This window comes from Hemiscyllium ocellatum, chromosome 3, assembly GCF_020745735.1.
Source record: "Hemiscyllium ocellatum isolate sHemOce1 chromosome 3, sHemOce1.pat.X.cur, whole genome shotgun sequence".
In the NCBI taxonomy this organism is placed as follows: Eukaryota; Metazoa; Chordata; class Chondrichthyes; order Orectolobiformes; family Hemiscylliidae; genus Hemiscyllium; species Hemiscyllium ocellatum.
In genome coordinates, this window is record NC_083403.1 from 143,708,537 (window position 1) to 143,730,530 (window position 21,994).

The 21,994-nt window shown below is 45.6% G+C and overlaps 1 protein-coding gene across 5 annotated transcripts in view; it reads right to left on the reverse strand.

Annotated features, from left to right (window-relative positions):
* dtnba (dystrobrevin, beta a) overlaps positions 1-21,994 on the reverse strand; it is a 540,419-nt gene that overhangs the window by 56,117 nt on the left and 462,308 nt on the right. For 4 of the 5 annotated variants that reach the window (XM_060822037.1, XM_060822034.1, XM_060822033.1 and 1 more), the window contains one exon: positions 10,736-10,825. The exons of the other annotated variant lie outside the window; for it this stretch is intronic. In XM_060822037.1, coding sequence (XP_060678020.1) covers positions 10,736-10,825 — 90 coding nt within the window. The remainder of the gene's footprint in view (positions 1-10,735; positions 10,826-21,994) is intronic. 5 annotated transcript variants of the gene reach the window in all.

Genomic DNA, 21,994 nt, shown 5'->3' on the forward strand with positions numbered 1-21,994 from the left:
GGCAATTCAGAAAGTCACACGTCTGGGACAACATGGAGGACTCAGCTGTTACATAAAGAAGCCGAATAGAAGCTGGGAGGGGGCTAATGGGGGATATAAGGACAGCACCACCTGAGAGAATGTGAAGTATGGGTAAATCATTCTGCATCTCTGGCAGAGCTGGCAAGTCATTCACAAGGGTCAAAACTTTGCCACCTTTTGATGCAATGGCAGTTGTCCAATAACTCTATAAAATGGCTGCCACTATAGATGGAGTGGGTAGAGTTAATTGCAGTTTACATTTCAGGGATGCAACAAAACTGTTTGCATTTGAAGTCCTGTGAAAGGCAATGGCATTAATTATGTAGACATAGGTTCAGCACTGCCACACATCTGGCATCACATTGCATTTCTCAGCAGGTCATTCATTGCATGGAATGAACATGACAAATTATGGTCTCAAGCAATCACGGCTATGATGTTGTTTACACTACTTACATCAACATGTCAAACAAATATAATCAGGCACTAACATAAAACATCACCTGGCGTGGCATTTCCAAACATAATCCACAGCTATCTCTGAAGACAATATTTTGGAGTTTCCACATTTGCACAATGTACTGTAAGTGTGCAAGTACAGGATCTGTGATGTACAAGACGAAAATAATCAAGATGGCAGTGCTGGCATGGTGGGTAGTGTTCCTGATCCAGAAAGCATCTGCTCCAGGCCAGCAGCATCCTTTTCACCCTCTCCTTGTCATCTGCTTTTGTTTTCTTTTTTTCCTTTTCTTCATCTTTGAGGGTGGAGCGGTGTTGCAGTACAGCGGTTGCAGTGTTGGCGCTTGGATCGGGTCTCATGGTGGTGGTGGCTCTGGGTACAGTGGGGACTCCTGGGTGCAGGAGGCCTGGAGCCTGCACTCTTGGTAGTGGCAGTGCCTAGTGTAGGGACTCCTGGAAGTGGTAGGCCCAGAGACTGGACTCTCAGCGGTGAAGGCTGTGGTGGCGGCTGTGCCCAAGCAGGGCCTCCTGGGTGCAGTAGGCCCGGAGCCTGGACTCATGGTGTTGGCAGCAGCAGAGCAAGGGCCTCCAGGGACATCAGTGTTGTTGTTGCTGTTCCTGGAGTGGCAACTCCTTGATAACCAGAATATCTTGCACAGACATTACAGAAACCCTGAAGCAGTGCTTAAGATCCCAACTTGAACAGAAGATAAGCTCTTGTTTCAATGATTTCTTTTTATCCCTATCTTAATACAAAATGGCGCTGGACTGTGGCAACAAAACACTTTTCATTGTATCTTCAAGATATATGTGACAATAAAATTATTCAATCATCATTCAAGAGCGCTATTTCACTTTGTTTGAGTGGGGAAACCATGTTAGATTCTCAAGGGGCATCAAGCGTGTTCACTGTGATTGACATGTGGCATCAGGATAACTCTTGTTTCTTCTGTAACAGCGTTCTCTTCCTGACATTCTCCACAGCTGGTCTCAGGCTAAAGTCTGATGTTGATCTGATATTGGGCAGAGCAATGGCAAATGGAATTTAATTCCAACAAGTGCGAGGTGATGTATTCTGAGAGATGCCATAAAGGAAGGATGCACACAACACATGGCAGGTTGCTAGGGAGGACTGAGGAACAAACAGACCCTGGTATACAAGGCCATAGATCCCTGAAGGTGTCAGCACAGGGAGACAGGGTGACAAAGGCGGCATTCTGTATACTTGCCTTCATTAGCTGGGGCACAGAATACAGCAGCACAGAAGTCCTGTTATAACTTTATAAACTGTGGTTAGGTCACAGCTGGAGAACAGTGTGCAGTTCCACTCCCCAGACTATTGGCAGGATGCGATAGCACTGGTGGGGTGCCGAGGAGATTCACCAGGATGTGGCCAGGGATGGAAAGTCTCGATGATGAGGAGAGACTGGGTTTGCTTTTCCTGGAGCAGAGGAGGCAGAGGGGGATCTGACTGAGAGAGGCACAGATGGAGTAGATCGTAAAAATCTCTTCCGGAAGGCAGACGTGTCTGAGGCCAGAGGGCCTAAGGTTAAAGTGAGGACCAAGTGATTGAGAGGAGATTCGAGAGGAAAAAGAATCATGCAAGGGTAGAAATATGGAACGTGCTGCCTGAGAGGGTGGTGCCTGGAAGAGTACTGAAAATACCAGGACGGAGTAGGCTATGGCCTAAGTGCAGGTCACTGGAATTAGTGTAGTTTGGTCAGCGTAGATGTGGTGGGCTGAATGGCCGGTTTCTGTGCTCAATGACTCGCTGTCTATTATCCATTCTCACAGATGAGGTGGTTATTGCAGTGGGTGGATTCCCTGTCGCCTTGCTTCAAACAGAGTACAATGATAATGTCGTTAACAAACCCCAAGCAAGAACAGCAACCTACAGAGGGAGAGGCAGCAGGTGAAGATCCCTCAAAAACACAGAGGGGAAGGATGTGAGCCCGCATTTACAAACCTTGCTGTCCTGTCCTTCACCTTGCGGAAAGACAGTGCAGGCACAGAATGAGCATGTCCCGAGTCATCGTCACCGAGTGGTGTCATCTGCTGGAACAGGACCCGTACTCACAGCGACTGGCCTGCAAGGTTACAGCTGCTCAGAGTTTTATCCCAGCAGCTCATTTCAAGGAATAACAATCTGTGACCCACAACTGCATTAGGATGTTACTAGGACCATTTTCTCTTCAGCACAGCTGTGGATAACCTTTCCACATTATCAGAGTCAAGCAGCCTGGATGGTGGCATTTTTCACCAACACTGGTAACCCCCAGGGCCAGGGCACTGTATACTGCATCCATGTTGCTTTGAGAGTATCATTAACCAGCCCAGCTCTGCAAACCATTCAAATATTTTTAAAATTCTCCTCCTGTGCCTTATGGTGATATGATGTCTTTTCCTTTTTATACATGTGTAGAAACTTTTACCATTTGAATTCATATTACTAGCTAGCTGTATTTCCAACTCTGTTTTCTGCCTCTTTATGATCTTTTTAGTCATTCTTTGCTGGTTCTTAAGGTCTATTTCTCTGACTTAGCGATAATCTTTGTAGATTTGTATTGGGCCTTCCTGCCAGGACTGATTGGAGTTTGGAAGAATGAAACATAATATATTGAAAACATACAGGATTCTTGGGGGACTCAACAGGGTCGGTCTGGAGACGTTGCTTCCCCTTGTGTGAAAGTCTAGGACCAGAGGGCATCATCTCAAGGGGCGGCACGGTGGCACAGTGGTTAGCACTGCTGCCTCACAGCGCCAGGGACCCGGGTTCGATTCCCTCCTCAGGCGACTGACTGTGTGGAGTTTGCACGTTCTCCCCGTGTCTGCGTGGGTTTCCTCCGGGTGCTCCGGTGATGAAATGGAATTTCTTTTCTCAGGAGGTAGTGACCTCTTTACAATGTCGAGGTTGGGTTGCTAAGCATATTCAAGGCTGTGATAGATAGGTTCTTAATCAATAAGGGAATCGAGAAGAAAAGGCAGAAATGTGGAGTTGGGAATGATCAGATTAGCCATGATCTGACTGAATGAAGGAGAGAATATGATGGACCGAATGACCTACTCCTTCTAGTTTTGTCCTTCACTTCCCTGTTTTGTGCTAGACGATGCATCATTCTCAAAGACCTCTCACTGGGATAAACCTTTACTAAGAGTCATTCAATATCTCCATCGAAGTGTGTCACTGCAACTTTACTTACCTATCTTTTAATCTAATTTCCAAATTTAACTTGGGTCAAGTCTGCTTTCACACTCTCACAGATATCTTTATTTAAATGTAAATATCTAACGATAGACCCACACTTAGACCATAAGACATAGGAGTGGAAGTAAGGCCATTCGGCCCATCGAGTCCACTCCGCCATTCAATCATGGCTGATGGGCATTTCAACTCCACTTACCCGCATTCTCCCCGTAGCCTTTAATTCCTTGTGACATCAAGAATCTATCAATCTCTGCCTTGAAGACATTTAGTGTCCCAGCCTCCACTGCACTCTGCAGCAATGAATTCCACAGGCCCACACTCTCTGGCTGAAGAAATGTCTCCGCATTTCTGTTCTGAATTGACCCCCTCTAATTCTCAGGCTGTGTCCACAGGTCCTAGTCTCCTCGCCTAATGGAAACAATTTCCTAGCGTCCACCCTTTCCAAGCCTTACCCACACAGTCGGGAAAAATCTAGGATATGCTTCCTGTAGTACCTCAGTTGCCTGATTTTCCACTGGCTTTTCAACCATAACAGGCAGCAGTCCTACATGTGTCCCAGCTGGAGCATTAACAAGGACATATTGTATTCCTGGAGCTGAGAGTTCTTCTAGTACCTCTACCACCACTTCTCCACTTTTCACTGGACAATAGACAATAGGTGCAGGAGTAGGCCATTCAGCCCTTCGAGCCTGCACCGCCATTCAATATGATCATGGCTGATCATTCTTAACCAGTATCCACTTCCTGCCTTATCTCCATAACCCTTGATACCACTATCCTTGAGAGCTCTATCCAACTCTTTCTTAAATGAATTCAGAGACTGGGCCTCCACTGCCCTCTGGGGCAGAGCATTCCACACAGCCACCACTCTCTGGGTGAAGAAGTTTCTCCTCATCTCTGTCCTAAATGGTCTACCCCGTATTTTTAAGCTGTGTCCTCTGGTTCGGCACTCACCCATCAGCGGAAACATGTTTCCTGCTGCCAGTGTGTCCAATCCTTTCATAATCTTATACGTCTCAATCATATCCCCTCTCAGTCTTCTAAACGCAAGGGTATACAAGCCCAATCGCTTCAGTCTTTCAGTGTAAGGTAATCCCTCCATTCCAGGAATTGACCTCGTGAACCTACGCTGCACTCCCTCAATAGCTAGAAAGTCTTTCCTTAAATTTGGCGACCAGAACTGCACACAGTACTCCAGGTGTGGTCTCACCAGGGCCCTGTACAGCTGCAGAAGCACCTCTTTGCTTCTATACTCAATCCCTCTTGTTATGAAGGCCAGCATGCTATTAGCCTTCTTCACTACCTGCTGTACCTGCATGCTTGCCTTCATTGACTGATGTACAAGAACATCCAGATCTCTCTGTACTGCCCCTTTACCTAAATTAATTCCATTGAGGTAGTAATCTGCCTTCCTGTTCTTGCCACCAAAGTGGATAACCATACATTTATCCACATTAAATTGCATCTGCCATGCATCTGCCCACTCACCTAACTTGTCCAAGTCACCCTGTAATCCACTAACATCCTCCTCACATTTCACCCTACCACCCAGCTTTGTATCATCAAGGACACTCTAACCTTACTCTACAGAATTGAGCACTTCTCGTCTCGCCACGAGTTCCATGTACTAGCACATTTTTCTAACAATAGTCCTTCTGTGTTATGTATCTCCTCATCTCTTAACATCAAAGATTGACATGACCCTGAATATCTTAATACTGTAATGTCTTAACCTACTGCTCCTGACCTATGTGAGTAAACCTTACCTTGGCAAGTAAATGGTTTAAAAAGATCTGGTCCTTCCTCTTTAACCAACCTCTGACCAGGGTGTACATTCTGGTAGTGTCGTTTAGCCTCCACTGTGCTTCCTTTTATCACTTCAACAACATTCACTCACTTATCCTGTTTTCCTATATTTATCTTCCCAGTGCTTTTTCTAACCCACAACACTGGGATTTCATGTGGCCTTCTTTATTGCAGTTAAAACACTGGAGCTTTTAAACTTCTCTTTCCCTTCACTGATTTCCTTTTTACCCTGTGGTTAGCTACCTTTATGATCTTCACCATGATCTATTTTCCCTTTACCACACGAGGATTTCTCTATTCCCCAATTTCTATCCTTCATGGGTTGAAGTTGAGTTTGGAAGACAAACTTTAATTGACAAACTTCACTGTGTCAAAATGAAATGGAAATTGTATCACCTTCTGATTACTGTCACCTTTGAGTTTCTTTCTCATTAGGTTATTGTCTTACAGTCCTGTCTCACTGCATACTATCAGGTCTGGTTTAAATTACTCCCTGGTTAGCTTTTGAACAAGCTGCTCTAAGAATATGTCCTGAAAATACTCTTGTACCTCATTTTCCAGGCTACCTTCGCAAATCTAATTTTTGAAATCTATGCAGAGATTAAAATCATCCATGATTATTTTGGTACATTTCTTACAAACCCTATTCTGTAAGCTCTGTCCTCCACTATAACTGCAGCTAAGGGGCCTATAAACAACTCACACAAGGAACCTCTTGGTGCTACTGTCTTTTCTCATCTTGACCAAGCTGATTCTACACCCTGTCGCTTCAAATTAAAATCCCCACTGGTGAACTAATGCCACCCTTAATCAACCTTTCCTGGAGTTCAGTCGTTTTAATATGGCAAATACCGTTCCACATTCTGGTTCCAGCCTTGGCCATTACAGAGACATGGTTGAAATGTACCTATCAGTCGATATATACTTCCCTCCAACAAAAACCGAAAATGCTGGCAAAACTCAGCAGGTCTGGCAGCGCCTGGAGGAACCACGTTCACGTTTCAATTCTGCTGACTCCATCAGGGCTGTCAGGAATGTCTACCTTTGTTTCAGTTCTGCAGCATCCGCAATTCATTGTTTTATTTTCATATTTATCTCCATTTGTGTTAACAGCTCATTCCTTTTGTATAAATGTTGCCTGGATTCAGATACAGGACCTTGAAATTTACCTTTTTGTTTTCACCATTTTGACTCTCTCTGGTTTTATCTGCTGACCCACTGATACACTTGTATTTTCTGTTCCTTCCAGTCATCCTTTGATAATCATTGCTTCCCTGCTTTAATGCTTTGTCATTTTACAAACTAACTCCACGAAGGCTGGCATCCTGTCACCAAGTGACCCTTTAGTTACACATGGACAGTACACGACACTGACCCAGCTAGCACAGAGCCAGCTCCTTGGGTAAACAGCACTCCTAACACTCCTGTTTATGTCTGTCAGCCAGGGCTCCCTGACTGGACCAGGTTAACAGCCCCAGTCAGGGAGCTCATCTTCTGTGAGGTCCATGTGGCTGACCTTGTTCCAAATACTCCATCCCTCCCCCTCTAACGCTGGGGATTTAGGCCTGTTCTTAATCCTGGAGCTTCTCCTGCAGTATTTTCACACCAGGTCCTGCTCCTCTGACTCTGCCTCGGATCCTATCGCGGGGAACTGGACTGTCGCTCACCTCTAGCACTTGGAGCATCTTCCAAGAAGAAATGCTTCATCATCTTCAGGCGGTGACGATGTCAAGGCTGTGATATCTGCTGTGTCCTTCACATCCTCAGAGGTTTCTTTGACACTTGGCGGAGGGGGAGAAGCCACGGGGTCTGACAGACTTTCTGGATGTTCTGAGGGGCCCGGGATGGTTTGCTCCTGCCCCGGTTTGTGGGTTTGCAGCTTTCCTGTGGTCCACGTGCTTGTTCAGGACCCCCTCACCTTCCTGAACTTGTACATCATGGGACCTGGCCTCGTGTTGACCATGTCTCTTACCCATGCAGGGCCACTTCTATGGTTTCAACACCAAACTTCATCCCCTGAAGTAAACTGTCTCTGTTGTGGTTCTGTTTGCCGAGCTGGGAGTTTTTCTTGCAAACGTTTCGTCCCCTTTCTAGGTGACATCTTCAGTGCTTGGGAGCCTCCTGTGAAGCGCATCTATGCTAATTCCTCCGGCATTTATACTGGTTTGAATCTGCAGCTTCCGGTTGTCAGTAGCTTGACACATTGTGGAACGTTTGCAAGAAAAACTCCCAGCTCGACAAACAGAACCACAACAATGAGCACCCGAGCTACAAATCTTCTCACAAACTTTGAACACCTACGGGCGAGAGACGCTAAGACAAGCCAGGAAATGGGAATCCTGTGCTAACCGCCTAAGCGCCACATAGGAACTACTCCGATTCCTGCATGAATGCCGGAAGAATCTAATCCTTCTACAATGTGTCAAGCTACTGACAACCGGAAGCGTCAGATTCAAGCCACTATAAATGCCGGAGGAATCAGCATAGAAGTGCTTCACAGGAGGCTCCCAAGCACTGAAGACGTCACCTAGAAAGGGGACGAAACGTTTGCAAGAAAAACTCCCAGCTCGGCGAACAGAACCACAACAATGAGCACCCGAGCTACAAATCGTCTCACAAACACTGTAAACTGTCTCTCTTGCTTAGAGATGGCATCTGGCTGGCTTTGGCATTCTGCTGCCATTTCACCATCCCCCACCTTTCCCCCACCCCAGCCATTTTCTAATCTAAAAATGTTGAGCCAATCAAGTTGAATCTTTCTCAACCAATTCCACCCCATCAAGCTTGGGCCTAAGCCTTTTAGGAGAAAGTGAGGAACTGCAGATGCTGGGGGTCAGAGTCAAGAGTGTGGTGCTGGAAAAGCACAGCAGGTCAGGCAGCATCCGAGGAGTAGGAGAATCAACATTTTAGGCAAAAGCCCTTCATCAGGAATGAGGCTGGGAGTCTTGGGGGTGGTGAGATAAATGGAAGGTAGTTGGGAATGTGATAGGTGGATGGAGGTGAGGGTAATGGTGATAGGTTGGAGAGGAGGGTGGAGTGGATAGGTGGGAAGGAAGATGGACAGGTAGGACAGTTCAAGAGGGCGGTGTCGAGTTAGAGGGTTGGATCTGGGATAAGGTGGGGGAACGGAAATGGGGAAACTGGTGAAATCCACATTGATGCCATGGGGTTGGAGGGTCCTGAGGTGGAAGATGAGGCATTCTTCCTCCAGGCTTTGGGTGGTGAGGGAGTGGCGATGGAGGAGGCCCAGGACCTGCATGTCTTTAGGGGAGTGGGAGGGGGAGTTGAAGTGTTTGGCAATGGGGTGGTGGGGTTGGCTGGTGCAGGTGTCCCAGAGATGATCTCTGAAGCGCTCTGTGGTAGGCATCCAGGGCGGGGAGGGCAATATGTCTCTGGTGGTGGGGTCTGTTTGTAGGTGGCGGAAATGGCGGCGGATGATGTGATGTATATGGAGGTCAGTGGGGTGGAAGGTGAGGACTGGGGAGGTTCTCTCCTTGTTACAGTTGGAGCAGTGAGATCCATCTTATCTCAGAACCAAACTCATCTCCACGCACCTTGATACTGTCCTATCCCCCTAGTCCAGGAACTCCCTGCATACATTTGGGACTCCACCCACGCCCTCCACCCCCTCCAAGACTTCTGTTTCCCCAGCCCCCAATGCCTCATCTTCACCATGGACATCCAGTCCCTCTACACCTCCATCTCCCGCCGTCCCCACCAGTACCCTTCCACTGACACTCTCATTCGTTTGGCTGAACTAGTCTTCATCTTTAATAATTTATCCTTTGAATCCTCCCACTTCCTCCAGATGAAAGGGGTAGCCATGGGTACCCGCATGGGCCCCAGCTATGCCTGACTCTTTGTTGGATATGTGGAACAGTCCATCTTCCATAGTTACACCGGCACCACTCCCCATCTTTTCCTCTGTTACATTGATGACTGTATTGGTGCCACCCCGTGCTCCCACGAGAAGGTTGAACAGTTCATCAATTTCACCAACATATTCCACCCCGACCTTAAATTCACCTGGACCATCTCTGACATCTCCCTCCCCTTCCTGGACCTCTCCAACTCCATCAACAGTGACTGCTTCTACAAATCACCGACTCCCACAGCTACCTGGATTACACCTACACCGACCCTGTTTCCTATAGAAATGCTATCCCGTATTCCCAATTCCTCCACCTCCACTGTATCTGCTCCCAGGAGGACCCAGTTCCACCACAGAATACATCAGATGGCCTCCTTCTTTAAAGACCACAATTTCCCCTCCCATGTCATTAAAGCGCACCTCATCCACTTCCTGCAGCTCTGCTCTTGAACCCCACCCCTCCAACTGCAACAAGCACAGAACCCTCCCGGTCCTCACCTTCCACCCCACCAACCTCCGTAAACATCGCATTTCTCAGAGAGTACCTTCTCGAGAGCTTTATTACCTTCGGGAGACAGCACTTCTTTAGGAAGTGGAAAATTGAAATATGGTGTACTTCATGGTTTTGTCAAACAAATATAATCAGCAAGTATTTTAAATCAAAGTTCTGCTGTCATGCAGAAGATCACACATGAAAAAAACTTGAGTTGGATAGTCTATCAGCATGATATCTGTTCTAGAAGAGACAGTGTAAGTCTAAATTTGGAATACTGTTTTATTTTGTTACTATACTCTTGCAGGTTCATCTCCAGCAGTTTAAATATTTTCATGTGGTGCCTGCAGCCAAATGGAATTCAGTTACTGATGATTTAATTTCACTAAAATGAGACAACCGTCAGATTGCCATGTACCTTAAGAACAGAGGAGTCATAATGGGGTTTGGACAGTAACAATATTCCTTCACAATGTTCCTCCTGCCACAGCCACACACCCTGTCATTGGCTGGAGCGTTCTTTTCAGGTATGAGGAACATGACTCCCAGTAGGTTAGCGCGAGGTGTAGGTATCAATCTGGTATTGATAGGCTGAGAGATTAAAGACGTGTGTGTAATCATAACAAATGGCTAACCATCTATTTGCCCTAATTCTATCAGACTAGAGAACTACATCAATCCTCCTCAGCAATCTGGAGAAGAACCCCATGTGGGGACACAGAATAATACTCATCAAAATACGTGCTTTGTGCTTTGAGGAATATAAGATAATAATTTTTTCAAGATATTAGTTCAAGTGGAAAATAAAGACCACTTTATATTTTGTTAACTCTCAGGTTAGTTTGAGAAAGAGCCTCAATATCACAGCCTCTGCTCCTACCTGAATGGAGCTCCTTGAGCAGCGAGGACATTGTGTTTGTAATGGAGTCAGCTGCCACCAGCAAATCATTTCGGAGGTTTCTGCCAGCTCCTGTACAAATGAAAAAAGATCTGCAGGTTCAGGCTGGTGTACAACCTTACATCACTCAGAGGATTCTCTGTTCACTATGACATTATCTTCAGCATTTGAGTTGGATTTCCCAAGATCAGATGGGAGAAAATTAAAGGAAACGGGGACTAACCGTTGAATTTGCATTTTAAAGAGCACTGCTTTCTTCACTCTCAGGAACCCTGTCCTGGAAACTTCAGTTGGGAGCAGTATTCAAATGAAGAAAAGGCAGCCTGGTCTGGGACATGGAGCTGATCTCCCTGCCTCTTGCCTCAGCATCAGAAGGGAAGTGCAAACCCATCCCAGGCGGACAATACAAAACTGACCTGGGCCACCATTAGGAAGACAGAGGTCAGCAGGGGACATTGTTAGCTCAGGCCAAATCCTCCAGGGTCTGTTTGTGGACACCATGGCTGCAAAACTGCCTTTAGCCAAAGAAACGTGTATGTCATCAAAGCAAATAAAGCAGGATCTCAAAGAAACATGTAAAATTCTAACAGGACTACATGGTGTTAATGGAGGAAGGATGGTCACAATGACTGGGGAGTCCAGAAACAAAGATCACAGTTTAAGGATATAGGGTAGGTCATTCAGGACAGAGATGAGGATAAATTATCTTCGCCCAGAGAGTAGCCTGTGGCATTCTCTGCCACAGAAAGTCACTGAAGCCAAAACATTGAATGTTTCAAAGAAGAAGTTAGATATAATTCTTGGGGCTAAAGGGATCAAAGGATGTGGAACAAAAGCAGGAACAGAGTATCATGTTGGATGATCACCACTGGTTATATCGAATGGCACAGCAGGCTCAAAGGGCCGAATGGCCTTTTGTTTCCATAAAATACAGACAACACCATTTAACAGCCATTGTCTCTGCTTCATCACCTTCAGACATCTTTCTGCCCCCTAATGCTGTGCTTTGCTCTTTAATGTTACTGCAGTGAATGTAACACCAGAAGGCAAATCTAACTCAATGTGTCTGAAAATCAAACCACTCCAAAAGCAGCAGTTGCAAAATTCCAGACCTACAACTAGAACCTACATTCCTGTTTCTTTTACCAACGACACACACTTCCTTGCTGTGCTCTCTGATGTTGATTTGATCTCCTCACACAGCCCTGCTGTTCCTCTCATTAATTTCACTGGCAAGTCAATCAACTACCATTTTCTCATATTATACTCTTCCCACATTTTCTTGCCCTGTTCTCAAGTCTATTTCTCTCTGTGAAATAATCTGGGAAATATTCTCCCCCAAGTCACTTTCCAATGCCTTCTCAAATTTCCAACACTTGAGCCTTTGGTCCTTAATTCAGCATAACATTTCAGGAGCTGCTGCTGAATCTCACCCTCACTGCTCCCTTTATTGGTCTTGCCCTCAGTACAAGTATTACTCCCTAATGCTAATCTCGGCTCTATCATGTCCAAGGAAAACCTGAATTCCTTTGGCAGAAATCTTGCTTAACTTGCCAGACTATGTGAAGCATTTTTGTACAATGCTCTCCATTACCAAAGCAGTCCACTATTCAAACAATGTCTAGTTTACAATAAACTCTAAAATCAAAACATCTAATTCTGAAGCACAGTCACATTTGACTTGAAGCATTACTCTTTTTCTCTATCCACAGATGCTGCAAGAGCAGTGACGTTTCTCTAACCCTTTCAGCTTTCATCTGTACCACAGATAACACCTGTTTTCTCCTCTAAACCATGAAAATTCTTCCGAAGCCATCATAATATTCCTTCTCCACCACTGCCTCCATTAATCAGTGCATCGAGCTCACAGACTTTATGACAAAAATTGAAAGCAGCCATGCTTTCTAACTCCTCATCCTTCTCCCGATTCTCTTCTAACATCCAGTCACCTGCTCCAATACTCATCATGTTGATGAGAATGACGACTTGCTCTCTGGATCCCATTCCTATCAAACCACTGACCATTCCTATCTCCGTTCCGGTTCCGATGTTAGCTGATATCATTAATGGCTCAATCTTCTCAGGCAACAATTCCTCTTCTTCTTATATTCCATTCCCTCACATATCATCAAAGAACATGTGCCTCCTTTCTTGCAAACTAACATCCCATTTTTAATCCTTCCTCTTGCAAACACTTAATCCTGTTGTTGACATTTACATCTGAATCTTCCTCAAACCTCTTGCTTGGATTCCTCCAAGTTTCTAATCCACAACTGGTTCTTATCAAATTTGTAAACGACACTCTGACTATAGCAAAGGCAAACCATCGCTCCTCACCTCCTCAAACTGTCCAAGGCCTTTTGACACAACTGAGTATAAAACTGTGCTTGAACACAGCTCCAACTTTACCTTAATAGATGGGACTACACTTTCCCTGTACCATTCTTATCTTTGCAGTTAAACTGCCCTCAGCAATACCATCCACAATCTTGGCAGAAATTTCCACATGTACACTGGCAACATGCAGCTTTTTAACATACATCATGCACAGGATGAGGGAGCTGCTGGCTAGGCCCAGCATTTATTGCCCATCCCTAATTGCCCAGAGGGTAGTGAACAGTTAACCACATTGCTGTAGGTCTGGAGACACACGTAGGCCAGACCAGGTAAAGATGGCAGTTTCCTTCCCTAAGGGACATTAGTGAACCAATTGGGTTTTTCTGACTATCGACAATGGATTCATAGTCATCATTGGACTCTTAATTGCAGATTTTTACTGAATTCAAATTCAATTAGTTTGCCATGGCAGGATTTGAACCCAGGTCCCCAGAGGATTACCTGGGTCTCTGGATTAACAGTCCAATATAATATCACTAGGCCATCATCTACCCCACATTGTTGTTCCTGTTCTCTACCTGACCTGGATACTGTCACAGAAACTATCAGGCATCCAATACTGAACGAGCTGGAATTTCCCAAATTTAAATATTAGGGAGAACAAAATTACATTCTTTGGTTGCAGTCACCAAATCTCTTTCCTTGGCATGACTCCTGCTTTCTCCCTGCTAACTGTAGATTCAGAGAATCCCTACAATGTGGAAATAGGCCCTTCAGCCCAACAAGGCCACACTGACCCCCCGAAGAATAACCCACGCAGATGCACACCTCTATGCTATTATCCTTTATTTACCCCTGAATAATGCACTTAATCTATACATCCCTGAATACTACAGGCAATTTAGCATGGCCATTCCATTCTAACATAGAACATAGAACAATACAGCACAGAACAGGCCCTTCGGCCCACGATGTTGTGCCGAACATTTGTCCTAGCTTAAGCACCTATCCATGTACCTATCCAATTGCTACTTAAAGGTCACCAATGATTCTGACTCTGCCGCTCCAACAGGCAGCGCATTCCATGCTCCCCCACTTTCTGGGTAAAGAATCTACCCCTGACACCCCCCCATACCTTCCACCCTTCACCTTAAATTTATGTCCCCTTGTAACACTCTGTTGTACCCAGGGAAAAAGTCTCTGACTGTCTACTCTATCTATTCCCCTGATCATCTTATAAACCTCGATCAAGTCACCCCTCATCCTTCGCCATTCCAATGAGAAAAGGCTTAGCACTCTCAACCTATCCTCGTATGACCTATTCTCCATTCCAGGCAACATCCTGGTAAATCTTCTCTGCACCCTCTCCAAAGTTTCCAAATCTTTCCTAAACTGAGGCGACCAGAACTGCACACAATACTCCAAATGTGGCCTTAGCCAAAGTCCTGTACAGCTGCAACATCACCTCATGACTCTTGAATTCAATCCCTCTGCTAATGAACGCTAATACACCATAGGCCTTCTTACAAGATCTATCCACCTGAATGGCAACTTTCAAAGAGCTATGAACATAGACCCCAAGATCCCTCTGCTCCTCCACCTGACTAAGAATCCTACCGTTAACCCTGTATTCTGCATTCTTATTGGCCTTTCAAAATGGACAACCTCACACTTGACAGGGTTGAACTCCATCTGCCACTCCTCAGCCCAGTTCTGCATCATATCTAAGTCCCTTTGCAGCTGACAACAGCCCTCCTCACTATCCACCAATCTTCGTATCATCCGCAAATTTACTGACTCACCCTTCGACTCCCTCTTCCAAGTCATTAATAAAAATTACAAACAGCAGAGGACCCAGAACTGATCCCTGCGGAACTCCACTTGTAACTGGGCTCCAGGCTGAATATTTACCATCTACCACCACTCTCTGACTTCGACTGGTTAGCCAGTTCTCTATCCAACTGGCCAAATTTCCCACTATCCCATGCCTACTGACTTTCCGCATAAGCCTACCATGGGGAACCTTATCAAATGCCTTACTAGAATCCATGTACACTACATCCACTGCTGCAAACTGCACATCTTCAGATTGTGGGAGGAAACCAGAGCACCCGGAGGAAACCCACGCAGACACGGGGAGAATGTGCAAACTCCACACAGACAGTCGCCTGAGGCTGGAATCAATCCCGGGTCTCTGGCGCTGTGAGGCAGCAGTGCTAACCACTGAGCCACCGTGCTGCCCTGGTCTGAGGCTTGCAAATTTGGCATTATATTTGACCTGGAAGATTAGCTTCCTTCCACACATTGCATCATCATGAAGCCTGCCTATTCCCAACTCCAACACTGCCTACTGCCAATGATCAGCTCTAACATTGCCAAAGGCGATCCTTTCCTTAATTCGTTTAGTCATTAGAGACTCCACAGTTAGGGGGACAGATTGGAGCTTCTGTTGGAATGAGACAGACTCGCGGTTGGTGTGTCGCCTCCTGGGTGCCAGGGTCCGGATTGTGTTTTTGGGATCCTTGAGGGTGAGGAGGAGCAACTCCAAGTTGTGGTCCACATAGGCACCAACAACATAGATATGAAAAGGGATGGGGACTTAAGGCAGAGATTCAGGGAGCTAGGATGGAAGCTTAAAGCTAGAGCAAACAGAGTCATTATCTCTGGTTTGTTACCCATGCCACGTGCTGGAGAGGTGAGGAACAGGGAGAGAGGGGAATGGAACACGTGGCTACAGGAATGGTGCAGGAGGGAGAGTTTTGGATGCCTGGATAGTTGGGAGACATTCTGGGGTAGGTGGGACCTCTCCAAACAGGACGGTCTACACCTGAATCAGAGGGGTACCAATATCCTTGGGGGTGGGGGGGGGTTGGGGGGAGGTTTGCCAATGCTCTTCCTGAGGATTTAAACTAACTCATCTGGGGGATGGGAACCTGAATTGTAGCTCTAGTGCACAGGAGGTTGAGAATAGTGAGGTCATGAATAAGGTTTCAAGGGCACGGGAGTGTACCTGCAGGCAGGAAGGTGGTTTGAAGTGTGTCTACTTTAACACCAGGAGCATCCGGAAGAAGGTGGGTGATCTTGCAGCAAGGGTTGGTACCTGGGACTTCAATGTTGTGGCCATTTTGGAGACATGGGTAGAGCAAGGACAGGAATGGTTGTTGCAGATTCCGGGATTCAGATGTTTCAGTCAAAACAGGGAAGGTGGTAAAAGAGGGGGAGGTTTGGCATTGTTAGTCAGGACAGTATTACGGTGTCAGAAAGGACGTCTGATGAGGACTTGTCTACTGAGGTAGTATGGGCTGAGATTAGAAACAGGAAAGGAGAGGTCACCCTGTTGGGAGTTCTTTTATAGGCATCCGAATAGTTCCAGAGATGTAGAGGAAAGGATTCCAAAGATGCTTAGTTGTTATGGGGGCTTTAACTTTTGCTATAGTTCGAGTACCTTAGATGGGTCAGTTTTTGTCCATTGTGTGCAGGAGGGCTTCCTGACACAGTATGTAGACAGGCCAACAAGGGGCGAGGTCACATTGGATTTGGTACTGGGTAATGAGCCCGGCCAGGTGTTAGATTTGGAGGTAGGTGAGCACTTTGGTGATAGTGACCACATTTCGATTATATTTACTTTAGCAATGGAAAGGGATAGGCATATACCACAGGGCAAGAGTTAAAGCTGGGGAAAAAAACAATTATGATGCGATTAGGCAAGATTTAGGATGCATAGGATGGGGAAAGAAACTGCAAGGAATGGGCACAATTGAAATGGGGAGTTTATTCAAGGAACAGATACTGCGTGTCCTTGATAAGAATGTATCTGTCAGGCAGGGAGGAAGTAGTCGAGCTAGGAAACTGTGGTTTACTAAAAACATTGAAGCTCTTGTCAAGAGGAAGAAGAAGGCTTATGTATCGGTGAAATGTGATGGCTCAGTTAGGGCGCTTGAGAGTTACGAGTTAGCCAGGAAAGACCTAAAGAGAGATTGAATAAGAGGCAGCAGGGACATGAGAAGTCTTTGGAAGGTAGGATCAAGGAAAACCCTAAAGCTTCCTATAGGTATAACAGGAATAAAAGAACGACTCAAGTAAGATTTCAAGGACTGTAGTGGGAAGCTGTGCATGGAAACCAAAGAGATAGGAGAGGCTCTAAATGAATATTTTTTGTCAGTATTCACATGGAAAAAGACAATATTGTTGAAGAGAATATTGAGATACAGGCTAATTAGACTAGATTGGATTATGTTCACAAGGAGGAGGTGTTAGCAATTCTGGAAAGTGTGAAAATAGATAAGTCCCCTGAGCCGGATGGGATCTATCCTAGGATCCTCTGGGAAGCCAGGGAGGAGATTGCCGAGCCTTTGGCTTTGATCTTTATGTAGTCATTGTCTACAGGAATAGTGCCAGACAACTGGAGAATAGCAAATGTCCTCTTGTTCAAGAAGGGGAGTAGAGACAACCCTGATAAGTATAGACCAGTGAGCCTTACTTCAGTTGTGGGTAAAGTGTTGGAAAGGATTATAAGAGATAGGATTTAGCATCATTTAGAAAGGGGTGATTTGATTTGGGATAGTCAACATGGTTTTGTGAAGGGTAGGTCATGCCTCACAAACCTTATTGCGTTGAGGAGGTGACCAAACAGGTGGATGTGGTGTATATGGGTTTCAGTAAGGCGTTTGATAAGGTTCCCCCACGGTAGGCTATTGCAGAAAATATAGAGGCATGGGATTGAGGGGGATTTAACGGTTTGGATCAGAAACTGGCTAGCTGAAAGCAGACAGAGGATGGTGGTTGATGGGAAATGTTCATCCTAGTTACTAGTGGTGTACTGCAAGGATCTGTTTTGGGGCTACTGCTGTTTGTCATTTTTATAAATGACCTGGATGAGGGTGTAGAAGGGTGGGTTAGTAAATTTGCGGATGACACTAAGGTCAGTGGAGTTGTGGATAGTGCAGAAGGATGTTGCCGGTTACAGAGAGACATAGATAAGTTGCAGAGCTGGGCTGAGAAGTGGCAAATGGAGTTTAATGCAGAAAAGTGTGAGGTGATTCACTCTGGAAGGAGTAACAGGGATAAAGAGTACAGGGCTAATGGTAAAATTCGTGGTAGTGTGGATGAGCAGAGCAATCTCGGTGTCCATGTGCATAGATCCTTGAATGTTGCAACCCAGATTGATAAGGTTGTTAAGAAGGTGTACAGTATGTGAGCTTTCATTGTTAGAGGGTTTGCATTTCAGGGCCATGAGATCATGTTGCAGCTGTACAAAACTCTAGTGTGGCCATTTCTGGAGTATTGTGTACAGTTCTGGTCACCGCATTGTAGGAAGGATGTGGAAGCCTTGGAAAAGGTTCAGAGGAGATTTACCAGGATGTTGCCTGGTATGGAGCAGGGTCTTATGAGGAAAAGTTAAAGGACTTGAGGCTGGTTTCATTACAGAGAAGAAGGTTAAGAGGTGACTTAATACACACATATAAGATGACCAGAGGATTAGATTGGGTGGACAGTGAGAGCCTTTTCCTTGGATGGCGATGGCTAGCACGAGGGGACATAGCTTTAAATTGAGGGGTGATAGATATAGGACAGATGTCAGAGGTAGTTTCTTTACTCAGAAGAGTAGTAGGGGCATGGAACACACTGCCTGCAACAGTAGTAGACTCTCTAACTTTAAGTGTATTTTAATGGTCATTAGATAAACATATGGATGAAGATGGAATAGCGTAGGTCAGATGGGCTTCAGATTGGTTTCACAGGTCAGCCCAACAGCGAGGGCCAAAGGGCCTGTACTGCGCTGTAATGTTCTACGTTCTATCTGTTGTTGAAACTTTGATCGATAACTGTGTTAAATCTAGACTTTGATATTCTGACACATTCCTGGATGGTCTCCCATCAATGCCCTCTCATAAATTTGAAGGAATTTAAGGTGTGCGCCAAGTCCCAATCACCTGCCTCCCTTGTATTTACTGGCCTACATTGCCACCCATCCAACAATGTGAGAATTTTACATTTTTATTCTTGATTTGAAATCTCTTCATAGCCTCAAAGTTAAAAATCATACAACACCAGGTTATAGTCCAACAGGTTTATTTGGAAGCACTAGCTTTCAGAGCACTGCTCCTTCATCACGTGGTTGTGGAGTATAAGATCGTAAGACATAGAATTTATAGCAAAAGTTTAGTGTGACGTAACTGAAATAACATATTGAAAAGACCTGGATTGTTTGTTAAGTCCCTCACCTTTTAGAATGATCAGGTTGGTTTAAGTTCTTTTATATGCAAATCCTAGCACTTTTTTAAAGTTACATTCTCAAGTGAACATTAACAATAGGTGTTACGTTGGCCCGGATCATGTATTGAAGGTGTGAGGTGCCCTGTGTGAGGCTGTCTGTACCCCAATGTTCAGACTGATTCTAATCTAAAAAAGGGATTTACAGAATCTTATATGAATTCAAGCAGTTTGAGTAAAATAAAATGTAATTCTGCAAGTACAAATTCACCTACAAACGTATATGTGTGCATGTGCACATGGGGGTGGGGGCGCAGTATGAGTGTCTGTAAGGGAGTGTGTATATGTGTATGTGTCTGAGTGTGAGTGTAAAGGGGTAAAATTCTGTGAGAGGGCGTATGTGTGGGCGTATGAGAAAGAGTTTGTGTATGAGAGACTGTCTGCTTAAGTGTATGGGTCTGTGTGCGTGCGTGTGTGACAGAGAGAGAGAGAGAGAGTGAAAGAGTGATGCATTGGGGTCACCTGTAGAGCAGGAGATAGATAATGTTGGCTGAGTCACATGAGCACCTGCATCATACATGGTGGGAGGTGTTCCCATGTGTAATGGTGATATCTGCGTCGATATTCTGACACATCGTGCAGCGTCTACCGTGACAGGGTTGTATGGAGTTGTCCTGAAAGCCGGGCAATTTGCTACGAACAATGATCTGTTTGAGGTTTGGCGGTTGTTTAAAGGTGAGCAGTGCTTGATACGCTGAGACTTCCTGGTGTGTTGATTTTGTGTACCTTTGGAAGGCAGTAAGAGTCGCCTACACGAGAAGTATGGGGATGTGGGCACTTAGGGAATTCTGAAAAACTGGATCCAAAGTCCTGATGAATGTCTTTAGTTCATAGGCATGTCCTTTGGTTGGATTGGCCAGTAGTTGCCTCTAGTGTTCCTGGTTGTTCAATTGTTAGTACACTGCCTTGCAGCTGTCTATTTTATTCTGAATGACGGCAGCTCCTCCATTACCTGCCTCCATTTCCTCCATTACCTGCTGATTTGATGACAATTTTTTGATTTGCTTTGAGAGCCTGGATGGCAATGATCAAACCGGCAGGAAATGGAGGAAATGGAGGCAGGTAATGGAGGAGCCGCCGTCATTCAGAATAAAATAGACAGCTGAAAAAATAAGCAATACCGCAGTTAGGCAGTAGTGTGGGGGTTTAAAAAAAATCAACAGGAGTTTTGGGAATTCTGTTCACTCTGGGAGCTGGCTCTGAGGAAGCTGGACCAGTGTGTGTGCAATGACTCTCCTTCCTTTGTTCTGGAAAACAAAATAAAATAGACAGCTGCAAGGAAGTGTACTAACAATTGAACAACCAGGAACACTAGAGGCAACTACTGGCCAATCCAACCAAAGGACATGCCTATGAACTAAAGACATTGATCAGGACTTTGGATCCAGTTTTTCAGAGTTCCCTACGTGCCAACATCCCACGTACTTCTCATGTAGGCGGCTTCTACTGCCTTCCAAAGGTACACAAAGCCAACACACCAGGACGTCCCAACATACCAGGACGTCCCAACACACCAGGACGTCCCAACACACCAGGACGTCCCAACACACCAGGACGTCCCAACACACCAGGACGTATCAGGCAATGGGAGCCTGTGTGAGAACCTCTCTGGCTATGTCAAAGGCATCTTGAAACCCATTGTACAGGGGACCCCCAGCATCTGCCGCGACACTATGGATTTCTTACAGAAACTCAGCACCCATGGACCAGTCGAACCGGGAACATTGCTAGTCACAATGGATGTGTCAGCACTCTACACCAGCACCCCCCACAATGATGGCACAGCCTCAGAATTCTACACCAACTCCCAATCTCCAAACACCATCCTACAACTCATCTGCTTTGTCCTCGAACAGAATGTCTTCACCTTCGACAACCAGCTCTTCATCCAGACACATGGAACAGCCATGGGGACCAAATTTGCACCTCAATATGCCAACATTTTCATGCACAGATTTGAACAAAACATCATCTCTATGCAGATCTCCAACCAACATTATACATCAGGTACATTGACGACATTTTCTTCCTCTGGACCCACAGCGAGGAGTCACTGATAAAACTACACGGTGATATCAACAAGTTTCATCCCACCATCAAACTCACCATGGACTACTCTCGACTATCTGTCTCATTCTTGGACACATGCATCTCGATCAAGGATGGGCACCTCACTGTACTGCAAACCCAATTATTCCACGATGTTACACTTCTCCAGCTTCCACCCGAAACATATTAATACAACTATCTCCTATGGACAAACTCTATGCGTACACAGGATCGGTTCAGATGAGAAGGAACATGACATATACTTGGAAGTACTCAGGGATACCCTCATAAGAACAGGGTACGATGCTCAACTCATCGACCGCCAGTTCCGACGTGTCACAGCAAGGAACCGTAATGATCTCCTCAGGAGACAGACACGTGCTGCAACTGACAGGGGTGCCCTTCATTGTCCAGTACATCCCAGTAGCTGAAAAACTATGCCATGTTCTCCACAACCTACAACACATTAGCAATGAGGATGAGCACCTCGCCAAGACCTTCCCCACACCTCCTCTGCTTGCCTTTAAATGATCACCAAACCTCAAACAGACCATTGCTCGCAGGAAATTACCCGGCTTTCAG